We start from the raw sequence: 22,751 nt of genomic DNA, 5'->3' as shown, positions 1-22,751 counted from the left end.
AAAACGACTATATATAAAGTGAACACTGTGGCTAACCTGGAGGCTTGGCAGAGTTGGACTACGGGCCTTTATACAAGTCAAAGGTTCAGATTCCACCAGCACTACTGAGAAGATTCGTGACAAGCTGGCAGAGTTCTTAAAGGATAAGGTAAATGGGTTAGAAGAGAAGCACCCATGCTGAGAAGAATCGGCTGCTGTTAAAGGCATAGTAAAAACACTCGCTGAACTACAGTGATGCTTCAACTACCTGAACGTCACACTGGGCATGCGACTGTAACGGAGACGAATCTGACGAGTAGTATATGCCTCCGGTATAACTATTGAATATTTGTTCAATAGTTATACCGGAGAACAAACCGCAAAGGAAGAGTACTTCACCCATAAGGCAAGAGTCACATGGCGAATACAATGACCTGCCCAATATATCGGTAACATGTTGAAGGCAAAAAATCGAAATAGCAACCGATGTTAAAAACGCTGCTAGTTATATTACTATATGTCAAGAGGTACCCAGTCGCCTAAAGAACGCTGTAGTACAGCAAAGGTTCTACATGAGCTTAAGCTCTGAGTAAAGAAAAGTTGGAAGAACAAAGGCAGATTGTGAAAATAGATGTGGCTTGATGATTTAGCAGGCCGGATGAAAGCTACAAAGTGACGGTCTCTAGAGATTCCAACTTAACTGCCATTCACTGGAGGCGCAGACGCAACTCGTCCAAGAAGCTATGAATAGCTGACTAGAACAAACGTTCACTTAATTCAATTATCGAACTCTCTATAATTTAGTCCAATCTTGTTATTATTAGAATATCTCATCGGTTGACGGATGTAACCGAAGTCAGTGTTGACCGTGCAGATGCGAATCACTTCTAAAACTGAATCATGCATATCAGATACAAGACTGCTCTTAGCTGCACCCACTTTTTCAGGATTATTATTATTATTATTTTTTAAAAATTTTTTTTTTCAGTTATTAGAAGCTTTTATGTAAACTAACAATCTACGGACAGTAAAGGTTTCGGGTAGACAGAAAGCTATCTACTAGACCCTTGTTTCTGTTCATAAAAGAGTTTCGGTGGATGTGAAAATTGTTCCTGAGGTATTTCCCATAATATTTGTTTAATACCAGCAGTGTTTTGTATATTTTCAGATAGAGAGGAAATGATCTTTTGACGAGTAGTTAATAGTTTGAACTTCAGAAGAGGTGAAGAAGGTCGTAATACGCAACCAATTAAATTTTGGATTGTGTGTACGGGGTGAGATAATATGTTTAAATGTGTCACCGAATATGCTGCATTCTGTTTCAAGAACTTTATCGTTTTACTAATGAACCAATAAAAACTAAATATAATTTTTCTACGAATTTTTGATACACATTACAGTTAGATCTGTGCTAGAAATAAATTCCTGTAAATGTTTAAATATTAATAAGTAGTTGAAAATGTATTGTGTACCTTTTTCAAGTGTTTCCTTGTCCTTTGCTCTCCAATGTTTGTTCGCTACGATATACTACTAAAATGTATATTCGAAGCCAAAGGTTACCGTGGCAGCCCGGATATTTGTACCATGTACGGCGAGAATTCCATAATTAAGGGGGCTAATCAAAATTTCTTCAAAAATAAGAAAAACAGTTCGCAAGGTTCAAATGCAATACATCGAGCCTGGAAGATGTACTCGAAAATTGAAAGGCTGGGTGGCTAATAAACTGATCAAAAAGAACATAGGAACACAGCTTTTTTACCCCTCGACACGAAGAACGCGACCCTAATGACATGCCCTTACACAAAGTAGTTACGGGCGACAAGAGGTATCTTTATGTCAGTAAAAAAAAACAAATAGGTGGCCTTCGGAGATAGGAGATAGCGCTGAAACTGATTCCGAAAGATATAATGATTTGTGTTATTACTAGAAGATGTTTGAGGAAAACAAGACGGTCAGTGACTGTGTATGACCGGGTTGCATAAAGCAAATAAGGGTTGCAATAGAAAAGACAAAGCAAAAGCTTTTATCATCATGATGATCACAGACTACGCATTTAAAAATCTTTAAATTCTCTTTTTGCGAGAGCTGGTGTGGAAGGTTCTCTTGTACCCACCGTACAATATCCAACTTTTATTCCCGCGGATGACCACTTTTCAGGTTATTGTGAAATCAAGTTCGTGACAATGAATAGCGTCTTTAAAATTAACCAGAAAACTCTCAAATTCAGACCCACAATTTTGCAACAGAAATGAATGAAACGCTGCACTTCTGTAGACTAATTTAATGAATGCTTTTATTTTACATAAAACTATATGCCACTGTTATACAATAGATGTATAAGAAAATAATCCAGCATACATTGCGCTTATATTTCTGTGCTTATGATTCAAACAATGAAGAAATATCTGATCTTCGACTCTTAGAAAGTATTAGAGATGGTGCCGTATTAAAAAAAACTAAGTGCGTTTTTCTATATATTGCAAGGTATTTAGAATATAGGAAAAAAATTGTCGATAGTAGGATGACTTCACGTACTTACAAGATATATTATGTACTCACAAGTATTCAAAGAAAGTTTAAAAAGAAAAAAGCGTTTACTAACCTATACACAAGATCGGACCAGATTATGCTCTCCTGAGAAAAACAGAACACTCCTAGCCTGCCTCCTTTAAGGGTGTCGTCAAAAATATTTCCTGAAAGTATTATAAAATACAGCCTATTAATTGTTCATTAATCTTGTATTTAACACAACAAACCTCGTCTACAAGGAATTTCCAGCAGTATATTTCAAGGTTCACCAGTAAAGACTATATCAGCAACATTTATGATATTTAGAATAGTGAACTTCCGCAGAAAATCTAAAACATATACCTAAGTAAAGAGAAAAACATTCCAAAAATAAAGAGAATATTTTTATTATTTTATATAAAAAATATTTTTGTCTAACTTGTTGTAAGAAGGAACCCATCTAAATGCGTATATAATTCAACATAAAAACAGTTTAATCTGAAATAAATGAATCACGTGAATTTACGTTCCCACATAGTCTATAGCTTTGGCACGGTGGCGCACGCATAAATCAACTTGTTGTTTTGAAGTGAGTAATTGGCAACGTCTGAAGACGTAGAAAATATTGGTGTGGTATGACCCTCTTCAGGTAATGAGTTGTCCTTTGAGTACAATTTACCCATTTACAATCTTATAATACGAACTTATAATAAGAAATATTATTCCTGCTCCCGTATCTAAAATTGCTAGGGTGCACACACTATAGATATATATGTTTCGATTAACAAAGCGGCTATCAGCATACTGCGATTTATTCGACGACGTCGATATTTAGGCATCTTCCAAAGAACGATGGAAAAACAAACTAAACTAGGTCTGAAAAAGTAATTAGTGTATCTAGTGGTTTTCATACCCAAGAAGATTGATATCTTTATGAAGAAACGTGACAAGCCTATGCAAAAAAATACCGAGACTTTCAAAACGCCACCAAGTGAACCAGGAAGGATAGTCCAGTCGTGTATAGCATAATATATTTTCCGTACCATAGGTAAATCAAGAGCTGGTGCGATGAAATTGTTAAGTATTAACGCATTAAAATGAACATAAAAACATGAAGCATGCAATGACGGATACATATCGGATATATCAGATTCATTAGTTATGCAAATAGAACTTTTCCGAACTCCGCGTGCTACCAAATGACGCCTTTGAATTGCAAGCGTTCTTTCCTTCCTACCAACCTAACATTTCATTCATACAGTTGGTGTACTGTAGGCGCTACTGCCGCTGGAAGTTCTAGCGAAAGCAGCGCCTGCAGTATCTATTATACTGCAGTGATAATGTATCCGCCCGTTAAACTCAGGACACATAAGACTGTCTAGATTAAAAACCGGACCAGACACACTTCAAAAGAGTGAAAGTACCTAATATCAAATTTCACACATTTTCGTTTCCGCAGACTGAATTGAACGAAGCACATTGTGGTAAAAGAAGTTAAAAACTATTGTGGCCAAACAAAGGCACAACCAAAGAGCAGAAGCTCTGGCATCAATGTATGCCATTTAAAAACTTAAAAAAAAGGATTATACATCTATGATCACCACTTCGCAGACACAACTGCAACTATAAACTACTCTATCGGCGGAACTGAAGATCATCTCATGGAACGACATTAATGATGATTAAATCATTGATATGCAGTACAAACATACTGGGAATAGAAACGAAGTCCGCTAAATCTATTGAAAATAAAGTGATCGCGAGTATTGAAAGCCTTTGCGAAGCTTGTGATGAGAACGTTCGCAACATTTCTGACAACAGCAAACCACGTAATAGAAGAAACATTTTAAAGGTCTTTATTTCTTAAATTTTATTATTATTTATTTTATTACATATACCTGTCAAGATTCTTCACACGAGTAACTGGCTTTATCAAATGCGAGACGAAATATTGCCACTCTATATTGATGAAAAAGCTAAACTAATATGATGACCGCATCATGATGCTGTTATCTAGCCGTAATGGCAAAAGAAATACTTGAAGCATTATACAATGGTCGTACAACCATAACCTGCATCAAAATGCTAGCCCTAACCTTATTCAGCGGAGCGGTATTAGCAGTCAAATAGAAAAACGTTATAATGAGCAGTTTTAACTTATAGTAAAGGTTACATATAACAGTTGCCAGAATCTGTATGAACCAGAAGTGCTATGGGAACTCTGGCGGCTACAATAAACGGCTACAATCCTGCATTCCGTTAGACGTCCGGATATTTTACAGCCACAATTTAGACTGCTTGAACTTTATTGTCTTCGCTTTATTGTGTCGAGTACATACTAGAAGTGCGGCAAAAGTGCTCCCGACATATGAGTACCTACATTATATCTCTTTGCCACTCGAGTAAAACCATAATACTGTTTGTTGTATATTAGATCGAAGATCAATAAAATGCATATAATGTTCTCTATAGAGTTTGGAGGATGTAGTTACAGTAATTAGACATCTTTAGACAACTTACCTGAATCAGCAACCATATTCTGTCCCTCAAAGATCCTAAGTCGTATAAGGCCTATATTGGGGCGATGAAGTAGCAACCACCTAGGGGAGGTAAAAAATAATTTTACTTTAATACATTACAAGCGGCTTCAAACTAACGGTAGTCATTAAGAGATCCTGCATAAAAAGTTTTCTTGTGAAATACAATTGAAATTACTACAACTTACAGAATTTATTTACCAGGAATTTTTGCACAAGTGAAGAAGATAGCGTCATTATTTGTTATAAGCAACAAACGTGAGTTATCGGCTTAAGCTGAATGAAATTCTAGCTTTACAAAATATTTGGTCTAATATTGAAAAGTAGTTTACTATTAGGATTGGCTCAAAAGCGCGTGGTCCTGCAAAAGTGAAGTGATGGATGCCAAATTCACTGTTTCTTTCGCACGCACAACACTAGGGAAGTTTTCTAGAAAGTATTTGAACATCTTCAAACAGGTTGGTTACTATCTTTTAATACAAGCCGTCCATACTAGAGTACATGAAATAACTTAAAAAAACGAGCAGCAACTTTGCAATTTCTTATATTAAAGTTTAGAAAATCTTTGTAGATTTAAGAAGCTTTGTTGAGTGTTCATTAAAATCAAATTAAGCACCCATTTGCGTGGGTGAACCTTTTGTAATGGCGACAGAAGCAAACGTAACATCACCAATTTCATAGCTATAATCAAAGGCTCGATTCCTGGAACTACTCACTTTTGATTTAAAAAACGCATTCCGCCTTTATGACACCAACGAACGGTGCCATCATAAGCATTTCATGAAGACAGTGATTCGCAATTGCGTAATAGGTTTTTAAAACAGCAACTTATTTGAGGTGCTCTACATCCTTTAGTAGGCAAAAAAATAAAGCATATAACGATGGAAAAACGCGGATTCCTTGAAAGATGCTAGGGCTTACTGGATAAGGCTGGCTTATGTTATTGGCGACTAGCTCGCTAAGAGCGGTTCGATAAATAATAGCAGAACCATTTGAAAGTGGCGTTGTGAATACCTACATTTATTTTTTGGTAGCTGGCTATTATATATTCAGTTGAAAGCGCTTTTCTAATTAAAATATGTATTGTGGAAAAGTGCATGGACAATAATGGACTAGTCCTGACACATCTTTAGTAGCTGTGTAGAGATGATATAACCTTGTTGTGGGATATTGTAAATATATTTTGTTTAAGAATTTTCAAGTGTGAGTCGCCAACATTTTTTGGAGGTATTACAAGCACCAGAATATTTAGATCAAGGCTTGTAATTTGCGACATCGGGCTCAAGTATCCTACAGACCGGGCTGATCGTAGTCTGCCAAAATAAGTCAGCTGAAATACCATTCGCATACGATCCTACAACTATCAGTGTAAGAAACTCAACTGATAAGCAAGCAAGGTGTTTGCAAAAAACAATAGCGTTTTTTTTTCAGTAATGTAGTTATATTTGGACTTCAAGCAGCTTATCAGATAAAAAAAACATTACTTCAAAGAAAATAACAGATAAATTGCGGTGGCTTGAAAGCTAATTTACTTGAAACCAATACGATCGATTTGATTCTGTATTTGGCGTATACAACCGTTTGGATCAAAGGGCTGGATAAATTTTTTAGGCTAGAAGGTATAGCATTCATCAAACTTTTTTCACGGTTGCTAAAAAATATACCTAAATTTATCACATCAAGATGAGCAGCAATTCTTCCACACCCAGTTTACAAACAGGTGGTCCATCGTAATGTAAATCGCAGGGTTCAGCAATATTAGAGTGATACTGCACTATAACTCAGCAAGTCACTTAAGAGCAGGAGAGCCGTACTTTACCTTGATTACTAACCAACTTTTCCACAATATGTTCGCCAGTGACGACCCACCACTTACTATATCTCCGCTGAGATGTTTTTTGCTAAGCTTCCAAACGCCGCTCTCATATGAAGAGCGGTAGCTCCAAAATGTACACCAATAATGATTTTTTAATCATTCTAATAAACGTATGGAGCCATCGAAGCAAATGTAATAGAATACTGTGTTTCTAATAGAATACTGTCATTTATCAGCATTTGTCAGCATCGTACGCTCGGGCTTTACGGATGAACAAACGCAGAAGTAAACACTCTATTCGTTTCCGGTAGTGGTTTGTATAACCTATACATTTGGAACAAGCAGTACAATAGACGCATTGATGAGAAAATTGGTAGATTTATTAGTGCTGTAATCACATCTAGAGTAGGTTTTTAGATTTAGTTAGTTTATATATGGTTTAGCGATAGTACTTGAAGACTAGAAAATGTCCAGTACAAGCTTCTATCGTCACCGTCATCAATAAACAGAGAGAAGGATCAATAAAATTTATGTTGTGAAGCGGCGTACCCATAAAAAAATTAACCTAGTAACCATCGTTGTCCTGCGGAGCTGTAGCGTTATTTAGAGCGGTTCTTAAAGTGAACACGTTTGTTAACAATGCGCGCAACTGAAAAAAGAGGGTCTGGTCTCGCCAGTGGCTATACCAATGGTGGAATTTTCCAAACTACGGATTGGCTTTCGATCCTTTGGCATCCGAACGAACGTTACCGACCCCGGTTCCGTTGGCAAATAGAAGGAACCACCGGCTAAGGGGCAACACTTGAACAGGAAAGAGAAACTGTAGTGGATGCATAGTCAGTTGTATTTACACCTGTGAATTCGAACATAGATTCATGCCATGTGCTTGAGGAAAGGGCGGCTATGTCGGTTCGCACAAATCACAGATTTCTTTGCAGTCACGCGATTCAGACTTAATTGAAAGGATCTCGTACTTTCGATTTAAAATCAGATTTATCAGTTTCGCGATGCGGCCCAGTACAAGGGCATAAGAGTTTGATAACACTCTCCGCGTACAGTTCAGATTTGCGCGTGACAGAGTTTAGGTATCAGGTTTAGGAAAATATCGTAGGTATCTTAGGACACCACAATTCAAGGAAGAGCCTTTGAACGTTTTATTAGATAATATGTTAAAAAAATACATTTGAAGATTTTTTACAAAACAATTTTAAAAAAAGAAGTTTCCAAAAAAAAAAAGAAAAATTCGTTTAGTGATTTGAAGATTCATGCGCGACAAGTTGACATGTAGCAAATCGATTAAATGAGTCAAAGGAACGGAGACAACGACGTAAGATTGACTACTGTGTTTAGAAGGGAAGCACGGATATTAGGCCGTCAAAGAACTAGTATATGGACAAGACTTGATGACAGCTCTCTAGGATGTGCAAAAGGAATTCCATTGAGAGTAATACCACAGAATGGGCTAAAAAAATCACAGGAGTTTGAAAAAGCATAGAGCAGCCAAATGATGAGCTTCGCCAGCATGTGTGAATGCTGGACGTTACGATTTTATTGTAAAAATGAGTGAAAAGCTGGGTCTCTTTTTAGATTAACCAAAAAACAATGCCACAAATTATATTAAGAACATTAAGGATAGTTACTTTTTTACTCTTTTACTAAAAATAGTTCGCACTTACCTCCATGTTCTTATTCTCAAAACAGATAATGCAAGTTTTACGAAGATTTTTAGGAGTTATATTTTATTTGAATAATAATAAGCTGCAGAATAATTGCAGCCGAATTACCCAAATCACATTACAACACTAACTACAATATCCATGTATACTATCCTAGAATATGCCATCTCTTGTATGATTCATGAATAGTCTGATGCACCGATATGATACATAAGTTCATGTTACCTGTAAGCAGCCTTTTCTTTCCATCCAACATTGCGAGGGTCTTTCCATAACAACTGGACCTGGTTTGTTGTATTACCTTGAATAGATAATACTTATCGGTTTAGTTGTTAATTTTCCTATCTACAATACTTTTCATCTACTATATTTTTTATCTTATATATAGCCACTATTAGAGGATATGGTTTATGAAGCGCCTAAAAATGCTTATAGATATAGTTATTTATAGTCCTACTACTATCATATGCAAGTATCTTTTTATAGACATATATAGGCAATTCGCATCAATGCGAATTGTGTCTACAGCGCAAGGTGGGTTAACTCCAGCGGCGCTCATATAAAAATTATTTACAGGTGGCTACTACATCATGCATCCAAGCAAAAAGTTGATCAATTTGTATTACAGGTTGATATAATAGAGCGCACGTAGAAATTTTGAAATTAAATTTCTCAATTTATCAATGAAGCAGTTTTTGTGTTTCAATGTTTTAGAATACGATTAAAATTAATTTTCATTCACATATAAATTGACATATTTTGTATCAAATGTTACTAGGAGAAACAATAGTACACTGTTTAAGTAAACTAGTTATCTACATTGAAGCAGACTATAATACAATATTTAAAATATTTATATAAAGGTAACGTTTTGTCTTAAATTATAGATTCGATTCATCGTAGGAAACCTAGGTTTCCTCATTCTGCGTAGTCATTCGCTGCAGGGCTTAGTCCAAAATGATTCATTACCGTAACACGTAGTTACAACTACAACTCTTTTTGCGTCGCACCCGTGTACTTATTTTGATTGACTAAAATCAGGACACCTAACACGATAAACAGTAAAAAAATATACAAAGCCCCAACAGTGGCCCAAGCAGAACGACAATCTGAAATAGCAGTACCTGTCAGAAGTCATATAGCAGCCGAGGACAAGGCGGGACCACGAGGCAATGGAACTATATCAAGCGTTAGAACAAAATTGGGAAACAATGAAAAATTAATAACAGTTAACAAGCAATTTACCAGGAACCCAGTCAAACATGTCAACAGGCCCGAAAAACAGTAACACAAAACTCCAAAAAATTTTAGAAAATTATAGAAACGACATGGCGCTAGTGAGGTGCACCTAAAACAATATCAAAGAAAGAAAGGTAGCCAGCACGATTCACTTTAAACGTGTGATGATTCTTGTATGTTAATATTACTTCCCATAATATCAACTGTTTTTGCACTGTTGCGTGTAAATGAACTTTGTTCAGCGACTGAACTGGAACGGCAAATATTTAAAAAGTTATTTTTACCTGAGATCTGGCATCAACAACCGTAGGCTTAAGACCCAAGACTCGACTGCCTGCAGTATTTTCGAAAAAGCTATAGTTGATCACATCTTTGCTTACACTTTGGTATTGTTATTTTACGAGCAACACAATACCATAAAGCGTCGCAGCTAGTGATAGGGCTAGGCGTTTCTAAAAGCAGACGTCACTTGGATGTGTCTATTTCAATCTTCTGAAGGCGTTCAATTAAGTTTTCCACTCACGGCTAATGTCAAAATCATATAACCTTAAAATGGGAGATAAAACAAGCTGCGCAGCCATCTGATTCGCAGGTAATTCAAAGTTAGGACGAATGGTAAGCTGAGTTCAGTAAGTGATTCTGTAGGGGTTTCCGCCAAGTTAATTGTAACTGTACGATGAAAAAACATTTCTGCGATAGATGCGATACGAAGTGATGCAAGCACAACCGACGTATTAATCATGGTACTAAAATAAGTAGTTGCCTCTTCTAATTATAACCAATTTGTTCAATATTTTTAATGATGGTTCTGTCCTCAAAGTTCAATTAATTCAGGATTCTGAGCATTTGTTAATTCTGTTTTAGATTTTAAATGACACAAAACAAATTCCAAGGCTCGCAAAATATGGTTTCCAATACAGTATCGTAATTAAAGAAGTCGATTTCAATGTGACACTATATAATAGACCAATGAAGCCCAAATACATACATGCACGGAGATGTGGCGTCCCTATCTAAAGAAAAACACTTAAGCAGTGCTCGGAATCCACAACAGATTTATATGTAGAATTCGTGGCGAATGTGGCGTTCCCACAGAATCTGTCATTCAGAGGCCTGGAAGTCATTCCGTTGAGACTGTCTGTATTAGGAAATTTAATAAGCCAGTCTTATTGCAATGAGTAGAAGTTCTAGTCATTGGCAATAATAATCTACAGAGTTGCCGTGTACGCTTTGTCGTTGTTTGAACTTTATAAGCTTACATATTTTATTACATTATTATTATCATTATTTTTACCTGATCATAGCTCATCGGTCCTCAAATCCAATGACATGTGGATTAGATTAAATTTTTCTCCTATTCTTTAAACCTGTTAAAACTGTAGAGGTTTACTACAGCAATAAAACGCTTTAAGCTTACTGAATTTTACTTGGTTAACAATAGGCTGTCAATAGGTTGTACTGAGACTAAGCGGGTTTGTTCTATGTATCGATCACTTTATTTTATGCTTATACAATTTTTTAAACAAAATTGCAACAAAACAGATAAATTGAGGAAAAATCTTCTCAGGCCAGAGGGTCCTTGGAACAACTAGAGTCGAGAGAACGAGAAAGTTCGTCCTTTTTTTATATATACGGTCCTCACTAAAATGGGATAATCTTGTTAGCCGTTTTACTGGACAAAATTTGTATAGATTATTACCTTTTACATGGCGGCAGCGGAAAATCTGGAGAATTTTATTATTTTGTGAAATAAAATTAAATATAATATAAAATAAGACAGATATTCGGATAACAATTGTTGAATCTGCTGTCAGAGACATCCCTGACGCATTCTGTTTAGTGCAACACCACCATCAGTGAGGAAGCTAATAAGATACCAGTTGTAGACGTAATCTTTCACGTAAGTCTAGACTATGTTTCCTCAAGCGTGTCGATATATATATTCTTAACTAAACGTATCTAACTTTAACATCAACGAATCCCCACGGCGTTTTACTTAAAATCGATTTTATCTATGAAATGGCTCTATGGTTTGACACATCGATTTTGTCGGTTGCACATTTAAGTAGTTTGCAAACTTCCCGTCAAATTCCGTTTAGTAAATAAAAACTACTGTGTACTAAAGAAACTGTAGAACATTACATGTGGGCACCCAAAGCAGACAGAGCAACATAAGTCTAAAAGTATTGAATCTCTTGGCAGAAACTATTATTGAGTTTCGGGGATTTTTATTGGCATTGTCGGTATTGTTTCCAGAAGAATTTGACATACTATACTGTTTAGAGCTGAATACAGATGTCATGAAGAAAGTACCTCAATTAGAACCACAGACGTTAAAGAAACAACTGGCGTAAGGAGCACGCACAATCGTGTTACACTGTGATCTAAACGAAGTAATTAACGTTTTGCTTCAGCAGTCAGACAACTGAATCGTTCTCTTTTGTGCTTAGATCGTCGTAGACGCAAGTCTTGTTGTTCCAATTTTTATTACCTCGAAGTAAGGAGTTATTGAAACAAGAAATGGTTACTTCAAACTACCCTTCTGATCGGTGGTCAGGACAAACATGATTTAAGCAGCAATCGCTTTCCAATTGTCGACAAATATGTACAAGCCTTACTATCGGCGAATACATGTCTCGAACTGAAAGTCATACAAGTGTCGTAACAGCGTAATTATGGCGATTTAGCAAGGCAAACACAGCTTCGAAACATCTTGTCGATGAATACAAAGACGTGCTCGAGGATCTAAACTAACTGCGACAACCGGTCAAAAACAATCAAAATAAAAAATAAGGAAGAAGGCAGGGCGGCCTAACAACCACCACGGGTTTCACTTATTGGTTCTGTGCAAGTTATTGTGGATTAAATTAAAAAGCTGGTGAAGAACTGGAAGTAATTCAGCCCAGTAAAAGGGTAAGCCAGCCCACGGAACGGGTGACAAATCTTATCGACGTACATTGAACTGGACGTAAAATACGACTTATTGTTAACCCACAAGCACTAACTAAGGTGCTACACAGATATCTCATGTCTGTGCTAAACAATATACTCTCTCGTCTCAGCAAACTAAAAATATTCTCGGTATTATTAAGTGATACTTATTTAAGGAACCGTGACTATATGGCATTTTGGGCTTCTATAGCTAGGCGACAGCACTGCAGGGTATCGCAGGGAACAGCGGCAGCGGTCAACTAATATTAGGGAAGACAGGTACAGATCTACGAACGGCTTACCTATGTGGCTATAGTAACGAATACGATAGAGTGCGGGAAGGAGAAACACTAGTTCAGATGGTTAAAGAGCATCATTAAAATCATAAGGTCATCTGTGTCTTAGTTACCTGTTACTTACACAGGTTCACACAAAAAAAAAAGTTTTCCAAGCCATAAAGAAGGAATCGCGAAAACGGCCATCCTAGGACATTTCAGTAATAAAAAAAAAACTATAATACTTCAAATATGAATAATATAAAACGTGTGCAAGCGAACATGATTTACAGAGTGTGCTAATAGACTATGAAAAGGCCATGCAAAGCTGCTCGTGGATTTTAGAGGACCTGTGAGAGAAATGCACTGCTGAAAAGGTTCAAGCTTTCACTGTTGCTGTGGAACGACAATAATAATTCAACTACTACAACCATTGACATGCAAGAGTACTAAATGATAGTGCTGGCTCAGCCTGTCGCACTGAAGAAAAAGAAATTTCTCGATTGCTTAGTATGTTTACTGACGTAAGAAGTCCAAACTATCGACAGTCAAATGGACCCACAGAGCGTCATTCATAAACCTATGACCCAAAAAGTGACATCACTATCAGATTTTCGCGATAACATTTTTCGTTTAAAAAAATAACGTAATCTTTAATACCATAGTGAAATTTCTATTTACAATATTATGTATAGTGCTTTACTGTGGCGTTCGGGATAGAACGTGCGTATAGGAAACGCTTGCATCACCAAAGTAATCCTACGGAAGAAGGACATGGTTGTCCATATGCGGAAGGCGAAAGTATTGACGTTCAGAAAACATGGCAAAACCCGCCAGAAGCACAAACTGGTTAGATTTTTGTAAATAGCGGTTTTCAAGATCTTGACAAACCTTTGATTTGGAGAGAGGACTAAAACATAACTTATTCGATAAGGCTGTTTCACTATGGTATTGGAGATTTTAAGAAAAATGATCATAGATTTTCCCTCATAGATATTATTTGGAATGTTTTTATCACTGTTTGATCATAATTAATTCGAAGTGTATTCACCGTAGAAGTTTCACTAGTCTTGTAGTAAAGTCTTGTAGTAAGTTTTTTCATGTTTAACTAGTTGAGGCACTTTCTTACTGAAAGATAGATCACCTATTTTAAAATTTTTCCAATTTTCGAAAAATAGCTCTTTACGAATCTTTTTGACAATTTTCAAGATCTCGGATAAATCGTTACATCAGCGTTTTTGACGAATGATGACCAACAAATGATTTCCTAAAAATAAAAAAAATAACCTAAAAATTAAAGCATGTAATTCGATATGTGTCACTACCCTCTTTACTTGAGCAGGGGCGCAGCTTTATTATTTGTGTTACGCAGTTATGGCATTCTCTAATCATTAATTCGTTTGCTGACGCAAGCACGTTTCACTGACCGTTTCTTTCATAAAGGAATGCCTTGTTGCACGTCAATGACAAACTCTTTTTTTAATCTAGTGCTATGCTTACTGTGTATGACTTTAAATCATAGCAACTTTTATGCATAAACGAGTTCCCACCGATTGTCGAGGAAAACACTATACATAAAAATTAATACTGGAAACACAGAAACAACTTAGCATACTCATAAGCAATAATCCTGATCCAATCGTCATCTACCATAGTCTATAATGTCCAAGTATAGCTTAATACATTGCAACAAAATGAAATCAATTTATTTTGATGTTTTCAACTAAGCTACGGTTAGCTATTTTGAAGTTATGTTAAGATTTTGCAAAAGATCCAGTTTGTGGGTCCTCACTGTTATTTTTTACCACATTAATTTTTCTTAAATTTTTATCAAAAAGAAAAATCGATAATTATCTCGTCAAGTTATATATATAATAAAAAACAAGACTTATTTACATTAGAAAATTAATTATTTCTATTAAAGCATCTATTGCTATTGAAAGAAAAAATATAATTCGAGACTTATATCTTTCGAGATAAATTAAATGTCGCTGAAAAAGAGGAGATCTAACTAAATATGTAAATATCTGTCTAAAAAAATTAAGCCAACAAAAATTATAATGTTAATTGAATAGGTAGTGATAATAGCATTATTTAAGACATAGGTTTCGTAGAAGTAAAGATACGAAACCTAATTACAAATTTCCGGTAACAAAGAAATTAACACTTCTGTCCAATATATAGGCAATGATTTCCTACAGGCTTCATTTTATATTATTAATGGACGTCATAAATAACGGTCATGTAATGATTTATTCTGCAAATCACTCTACCGGTATGCCATAGCGAGTTCCTGAGGTACTCTCCTGGGCCAGTCTCGGATTGTACAAGTTTTAACTGAATGCCGGGTTGAGCCGTCGCACGAAACGGGGTGCTGTGCCAGTACATCTGCTTCTTCTTCTTCCACATTACCGTGTAGAAATTGTGGTTATCCTATGCACAGCGTTAATTATTATTGATAGCATCATATGACTCCAATGTATGTGGAGTTAATGAATGCATTTATGGCAGACTGTAATTAAAGTAGAACACATCCTGCTATCTTGATGACAGTACCCATTTGCGATCAACAGATACCAGTTTTTACTTATCACAGGAGAATATATCAAATAGACGGAACGGGTATTTTGGTTTTTCGTGTTAGGTATGTGACGATCGCTGTTCAAATTTATATTTCTAAATATATAATCGCGAGTAAATAATAATTTTTATTTTATAATCTTCCAAAATTTATTAGATAACGTATGAAAAAACTGGGTAATCTGGCAACCAAATCATCTATTTTTCCGTGTATTTACCCATCGAAAACTGCGAAACAAATTGCATTTTAGCTCACTTTGGTTCTACTAAACGTAAAAACCCAATTTATGTATTATGCTTATCCTAATTGACTATGAATGTGATCTAGGATCCATTTCAAAAGATCCAAGCATTTTCGTGCGTTAAAAATTCAGATAGATAGTGATCAGTTTCAGTTTGGTAGCCTAGCGCAATGTATAGCTTTAAAAATATTGAAATTGTGATATATTTTCTAAGGAGATGAAAGTCGCATATTAAGAAGTTACCTTACTCTTTTTGGTAATGTTTGAATATTTACTTGACAACCAGTACAATATGTGAATATTACTTGCAGATATTTTCGCGTGATTTTCTTATGCTTAAAGTAGAGGTTTTTCGACGTATGTTCTGCATGAATTAATTCAGTGACCTCTGTTTTTAAGTTTGAGAAGTGTGTCTTATGTATGACACATTACATTTATGGAAATGGTAAAATTCGTTCATATAAAATCATTCGGGCTGACTACGGACAACTTTTTAGTTTCAAATTTAGTTTTTCATTAATTAGTACGCTCCGATATATGAATGCTAATGGTGGCTATGGCTAAAAATGAATATGAATCACATTTATGGTCATTTACTGGTCATTTTGTTTTCATTCCGCCCACTTGTTCTCGTCATTATTTAGAGCACGTTTATTTTTCTTGAATTTTACCATTTATGATATCATTTATACCCCACCCAATAAAGTGAACTTTGTTTTGAGCATCGAAAGCATCCCTTTTCAATCCCTCAGAGCAATTTTTTGCCTGGAACGAATTTAATTTTAAATCCCTGATAGCAATCGATGAGCCGCATCTTCTTTAGTGTTTTTGCTGAATTGATTTTGTATGAAGAAGGTACAATTTACTGGCTTCAGTTTAAAAATTGTATAGTAAATGTTTTACATAACACGCGGTTATGTTCATCCTATTAAAAATATTTGCGCTTTAAAACATTGATCCATCTGGTATTGCGATAACGCGTATAAACGTATAAAACCGATGTATAGAAGTCAGAATCTATGCGACCCTCTGATATTATATAATCGTTTACTTGATAATTTTCACATTATTTCTTGTTAGTTATAACAAATACCTGGTAGCTAAATATGAAGCCGACGTAGTCATCATCTGTTGCTGTATCCACGAAAAAGGTCCCCTCGAAGTCGACTCCGCCGAATTTATGATACCCTACAGCCAGTCCTGGATCTGAATTAAGAATCTGTACAATTTCCGCGCCTTTATTGTAAATGATCTGCATGAGACGCACACATCAATTAAAATTTTTACTAACGTAAATTAACCAATTGAAAACAGATGGTACTAGGTCACTTGAGTGAGCATTAATCCTGAAATGAATGGAAGTGAGATAAAGCAATGATAGATTTGTAAACCATAATACGCGCAAACTAATGTTCACATAATCATATCGTAAGTAATAAGAAGTCTCACATTTGCAAATGTGCTTATTTATTTTCGCAAGCGATGGTTGCAATAGAAGATGTGTATATCCATATATGTCCCGTTGACCGTCGAAACGATAAAAAACTCAATTGAAACGTTCATTAAACAAAACATTAAATTGTCGAGATTTAGACTTTTTGCCAAGATGAAAGTGTTAAAGATGCCGGTTTATAACGGTTTAAACTTGAATATTTTAGCGGTCAGATGATTATCCGCAGTGCTTGTCTGAGCGATTGTAATTGTCCTTAACAGCATATAATATGTTCGGGCTATTAAACGATTTTTGACCCATTCCGGCTAAGGCAAGAAAAACAAAGCTTTTAACTTCACATGGCGAGAAAAATGTTTAAGCGCAATGGATGCAGTAGATTTCATTGGCGGAAAATAGAGAGGAGGGTAAAGCTACCGGGAGCCAAGCCAGAATAGAATACCACCTCTATCCCACAATCATCAAAATATTCGTGCATATTTCCAATAAAGAAGCGACACGCTGGGAACACTTCCTTTACCTAATAATTTCGGAAAGTGGATTCTCGTTTTGGATAATAGCTGGGGCATATTCAGACTTGTGATCAACGTACATGACTGATGTACGGCCAAGTGGGCTCACAAAAATCGCGTCCTGTATCCAGATGTGTGAGGACTCCGTTGTAGTTTTTGACCGACAAAATTAAACATCTCAATATATTATGCAGAGTTGGTAAATATCGCACTGTTACGTAGAAATAAAGGCTTTATTTATTCCAACTATCAAAAGATATAGAAATGTACTTATAGTCCATCAAGATCATGTAAAGCGGTTTTTAATTCAAACCTTCTAGGGCACACATGAATTAATTTGGTTTTCTATTTACAGGCCTCTTAATCAAGTTTGTTAATATTATAAAACGCTTTAAGTACAGTTTCATTAGCTTAAAATAAACGAGTAAAAGCCGCTTTTCAAATATTACTCGTACATATTATTCGAAAGTGCCCCTTCTCCTCCTTTTTTATTTTGTCTCTTATAATTCGCTGTGTAATGAATGGAGTTTTAGTACGAGTCTAGGTTTCTAATACGGAGATGAACAAAAACTGCATTTCTGTTATAAAAAGCAGGCTCTGCGAAGCGTACACGGAAGTGCAGCCTTTCATTAATCTCTACATCTTTCCCGGAATTGGCTAAGACTCAGCTACAATGACACATGTTTGGTGAAACTGGGACGGATGCTAAGAAATGCTTAAAACAGTTGTTACAGAGATCTAGATATGGCTCTTGACATTGATTAAGCGAGGTTATCCCACATAATAAAATCGCTATACAAAGTAAAATCATCTTTTCGCGACAATGGGGAAAGGTGACTTTGCTTTTTATAGCCTATGAAAATTGCGCAAGTTGCCCTGCAAAAAGTTAATCAGGTAGTTTTTTTTACACCCACTGAAAAGAGTTCTACAGAGCTCGTGCCTACAACTTGCCACTTTTTCCAGACTCTGTTTAAAATTAGTAATACTACGTTTGGCAGTGCAACGGGTATCAAAACTTAGTTCACATTTTAACTGTATGGCAATTAACGTTTCTTTCTTCAAATTTTCTCTCACCCTACTGCAACCGATGCTCAGCTCCGATTATATTTTGAACGATATACTTTGTATTAAAATTAATTTGAAATTAAGACTACAAGTGTTCGCTTGTTGCTCTGATGCTTGTTTATGGTTTTTTTGGAGATGTTCATTTATTGGAATTAAGATCAAAGGCTTCCTTTACTCACAGCTATCATCAGTATAGTAAGAACGATTCATAAACTTTGTTTTCTTCTTTGTCATTGATTTGGTGACTCGTATACTTTTTATTTCATTGAGTACTCCGCTCTGAAGTGTGAAAACTGTATCACCCAAAATTCAAACTAGAGAAGCATTGAAATGTGTTTCCAACTAGCGTTTTAAAACTACTCTACTTCCCTGTTTAGCACTTATAATATTTTCCTCCACCCATTTATCCGGATATTTTTATTTAGTATATTTATTTAGTATTTTAATTTTTTTAATTATCAAAAGATTTCTTCAAAATGTTTGTAGTACCTGTACATTGAATTGTAGCTGCGATAATTAATTATACTGCTTGTTTTATCGTAAACAAAACATTCTATCTGCGCGGTTCAATTCTATGCAACGATTTTTTCGATGGTATGCGCAACCAAAATAGGTCTCTCATAAGTTTGAAGTGCTCACCAAAGAAATGCCTCTTAGAGAAATCCGTTTTATATTTTGCGTTGATACATGCACTTTTGGTTTGGTCTAAGTGTTGGATATCAAAAAAATGTTATCAAGGTTACCCTTTTATCTACTGAATACGAAAAATATAATCAGGGTATTTAGTCAAAATAAAACCTAAGACAAAAGCATAGATTCTAATATTAAAAACTGATGTCAATTACATCTAAGAACGCTGTAACTCACCCAGTGCGGATCGTTTTGGCTATCACCCTCGGGATCAAGTACAACAGTTTGATAAGCTCGAAAGTCGGTGGCATAAATCCGTCTATTATCAGGGCATACATCATCGTCATCACCAACGCCATCACCATCGAAATCGCCTTTGCACGCGTCTCCCACTCCTATTAAATCAAATACCGCAAACATAATCGAAAATATCTGAGAGGTCTAGTTAGATAGAATGAGCATATTAACAATTTCACGGTTATGGTCCTACTCCCCTTAAACGTCGACTCTACTTCTATTAGAACACTACCCCGGTTCTTCTTAATATGTGTGAATATGAATGCGATGATATTGAAGAATTAGAAGGCGAAATAAAAGAAGCATTTAGTGTTCGTATGAAATCAAACCAAACTGTTTTAATTTCATTCGAGTAAACGTTATTCGACTTATTACAGTATATTTTAATTTTATATCTGTTGCTTCTAGTCTTTCTTGATATTTTTCCATTGTTGATGAAGCTAGATGTCGAAGAGTTCCTACCACAGTAAACATTCCTAAGTCATATTGACTATTACCATAAAATTATAAGTATCGTAATTTGACTCCCGTTTTGTATCAAACCAACGCGGTTTACGATTATTAGCTTTCAACGTATTATCTCTTTGACCAGAATGAGTCCTCACTGCTGGCTTAACCGTATATGAATACACCCTGAATGAATCCTTAGGCTTCATTCATATGAATACAAGTTTCATCAGTTGAAAAGTTACGATCCGGGTCTTTTCCAATTTTATGGAATAATATTAGTATCTGCCAATTTTGCTTTAACATCTCGTAATTGAGGATGTTGCAAAATATCTGGAACTAACAGCATCTTCACTCTACTAATTTTGACCACACGAAAAAATGGCAAATATTTAACTAAATCAGGAATATCTGCCAACGTCTATCCATATAAGCTCTTGTCACCTTCCTTTAATAACTCTATATTGCCACCCTATGCTTTGCAAATTTGCCGCGTCAGCGTCACGTAAATATGCTTTTTAGAAAACCTCTTAAATCTTGGCCAGCGACGATATACAAGGCGTCGCCTACAATGCTTATGCCTAGTGATAATGACTCCTATCTTGATCAATGCCTTCGACTGGTACTGGTGAACACTTGCCCGTTGATAATCAGCACCAGCGAACGATAAATAAGCACTAGTAAGTCCAGCGACGATTGGAATAAGACTACCTTTGCCTCGGATACTTATCCGGGCAATCTTTCCTCCAACCGGAACACCGGTACGTTTACGTGAAGTGCCCAACAGCAAAAGTAGAATGACATCTGTAGCCATGTTATCTCAAATACCAGCTAGTTAATGCGCTTTTAAAGAAACGTTCAGAAAGGACAAACGGTAAGCTGCCCAGATGCGCTATAAATCTCATTTCGTCTCGTCGCGGACGAGACGCTTGAGTATAAAGACCATGAGTGACTACCGCTCCATCAACACTTCTGGATGCCATTGGTGTTTTACCACCAGTAACTACACAGAAGAACGTTATCAAACTCAGAGAAAACTCTAAATTAAATATTTACTTTGCGGAAGCGAGCGTGCAGTATAAGGAACGGCTTATTTACAAGGCTAGTATACGTACAAAAATTCGATTAGTTAACTCAGATAAAAACTTTGATTGGACAATGGGGCCACTACGAGGTCGCTAAAGCCTTAAGCATCCAGGCTGCCGAATATTGCAAGAAGGAGAATAGCTACTTCTTGGCATTTTTGAAAGATCTTCGCAGACAGAAAAACAATTCAAGATGCCTGCGAAACTTGCGTTTCTAATTCTAGCCACGAATACAAACTTGTGGCTAAAAATCACCCTTCTGTATTTGTTAAATACTGGAGGAGGTTCAAAGAACTGGTTTATATGGCTAACCCTACTCAGCTGCAGAATCACAGAACTAAGTTAATCATGATTTGGGGTCCTACTGGAACCGGGAAATCTGAGCGCTGCAACAAAATCGCCATTTTTATTGATCCATTTTTTATTTATTTATTATATTTATACCATTGACTATAATGAATATCACTAGTTATAAAAATATATTTGGAGGTAAACTCGATCGAGCCTCCTTGCCACAGATCTTCTCAAGTTCATCCCATTTACTCCATCCATAAAAATCGTCTATGATAATACTATTCTCTTGGTGGTAATTGTTCCACCAGAGACTCCGATTTTTATAATAAACGGAACCGAGGGTGATTTTATTGTAGTACATAGATGTACCTATTTGAGAACGGTTATGTGGTCAACATCATAGCAGCATGAAAACAGATAGTTTTAGAAAACGTATTACGCTTGTTAAAACTGTAAAATAATTTCGAAACGTATTATATCGAATATGGAAATTCGGACACTTAGGAAATTTCCAAATGCAATGTTACATCTAATTTACTGACAAGCTGACAATAGATGCTTATATGTGACCAGCGAAAACCATGCTATGTCATGCTGAAGACTATTTTTATCATTTCGGTCTTATTCCTTTATACTGCAATGCTCGACAGGTCTCAAGTCTTACCTTCGTCAACAAAGATATCAATCGAAGAAAAGCGTTAAGTGCGTTTTCATGTAAAAGGCGTCATTTATACTAGAAACACATATTCGAGAGACTGACATTCCTTATTTGTATCACTTTAATTTTCGATAGCGTACGCATTTTGTGAAGACATGCGCACGTAGACATCTGAATTCATTGTAGCATAACCTTGAAGAAATGTAAATTATGTATGTAATTATTAAATGAAGTATCAAGGTGCTCTGCAGTTGCTTAAAGGTTTCTGTATATTTACATTAGATTTTTTACGGCCTGAAGACCACCAGTGAAACATGGTTGGAGAGCAAAATAATTCTGCCTACATGAATCGCATATTGAGCCTGCTCACATGTTGTGCTAAATGCGACTCAAGCAAGCATACCAGTATTGTTAGTGTCCTTTTGATCCGGGTTGTATACCAAAGGGCAGTTATCCACGTTGTCTCTGATGCCATCTTCGTCCTTATCGAAGTCACAGACGTCACCCTAAAATTGAAAAGTAGTAGAATT

At 36.0% G+C, this 22,751-nt stretch overlaps 1 protein-coding gene across 5 annotated transcripts in view; it reads right to left on the bottom strand.

The window, feature by feature from the left end:
- Tsp (Thrombospondin) overlaps positions 1 to 22,751 on the bottom strand; it is a 128,603-nt gene that overhangs the window by 5,201 nt on the left and 100,651 nt on the right. For 3 of the 5 annotated variants that reach the window (XM_022830932.1, XM_086967765.1, XM_086967766.1), the window contains 7 exons: positions 22,625 to 22,727; positions 19,678 to 19,835; positions 16,877 to 17,035; positions 15,235 to 15,394; positions 8,742 to 8,817; positions 5,008 to 5,087; positions 2,582 to 2,672 (listed from right to left, as the gene is read on the bottom strand). In XM_022830932.1, the coding sequence (XP_022686667.1) occupies positions 2,582 to 2,672; positions 5,008 to 5,087; positions 8,742 to 8,817; positions 15,235 to 15,394; positions 16,877 to 17,035; positions 19,678 to 19,835; positions 22,625 to 22,727 (827 nt within the window). Of the gene's footprint in view, positions 1 to 2,581; positions 2,673 to 5,007; positions 5,088 to 8,741; positions 8,818 to 9,640; positions 9,695 to 15,234; positions 15,395 to 16,876; positions 17,036 to 19,677; positions 19,836 to 22,624; positions 22,728 to 22,751 lie in introns of those variants that run through there. The other 2 variants (XR_015310461.1, XR_002679455.2) reach the window with 2 other exon arrangements.

The sequence above is a fragment of the Varroa jacobsoni genome, unplaced genomic scaffold (genome assembly GCF_002532875.2).
Source record: "Varroa jacobsoni isolate VJ856 unplaced genomic scaffold, vjacob_1.0 scaffold_301, whole genome shotgun sequence".
Classification (NCBI taxonomy): domain Eukaryota; kingdom Metazoa; phylum Arthropoda; class Arachnida; order Mesostigmata; family Varroidae; genus Varroa; species Varroa jacobsoni.
Note: the sequence above shows the minus strand (reverse complement) of the source record. Positions and strands in the feature narration are given on the sequence as shown.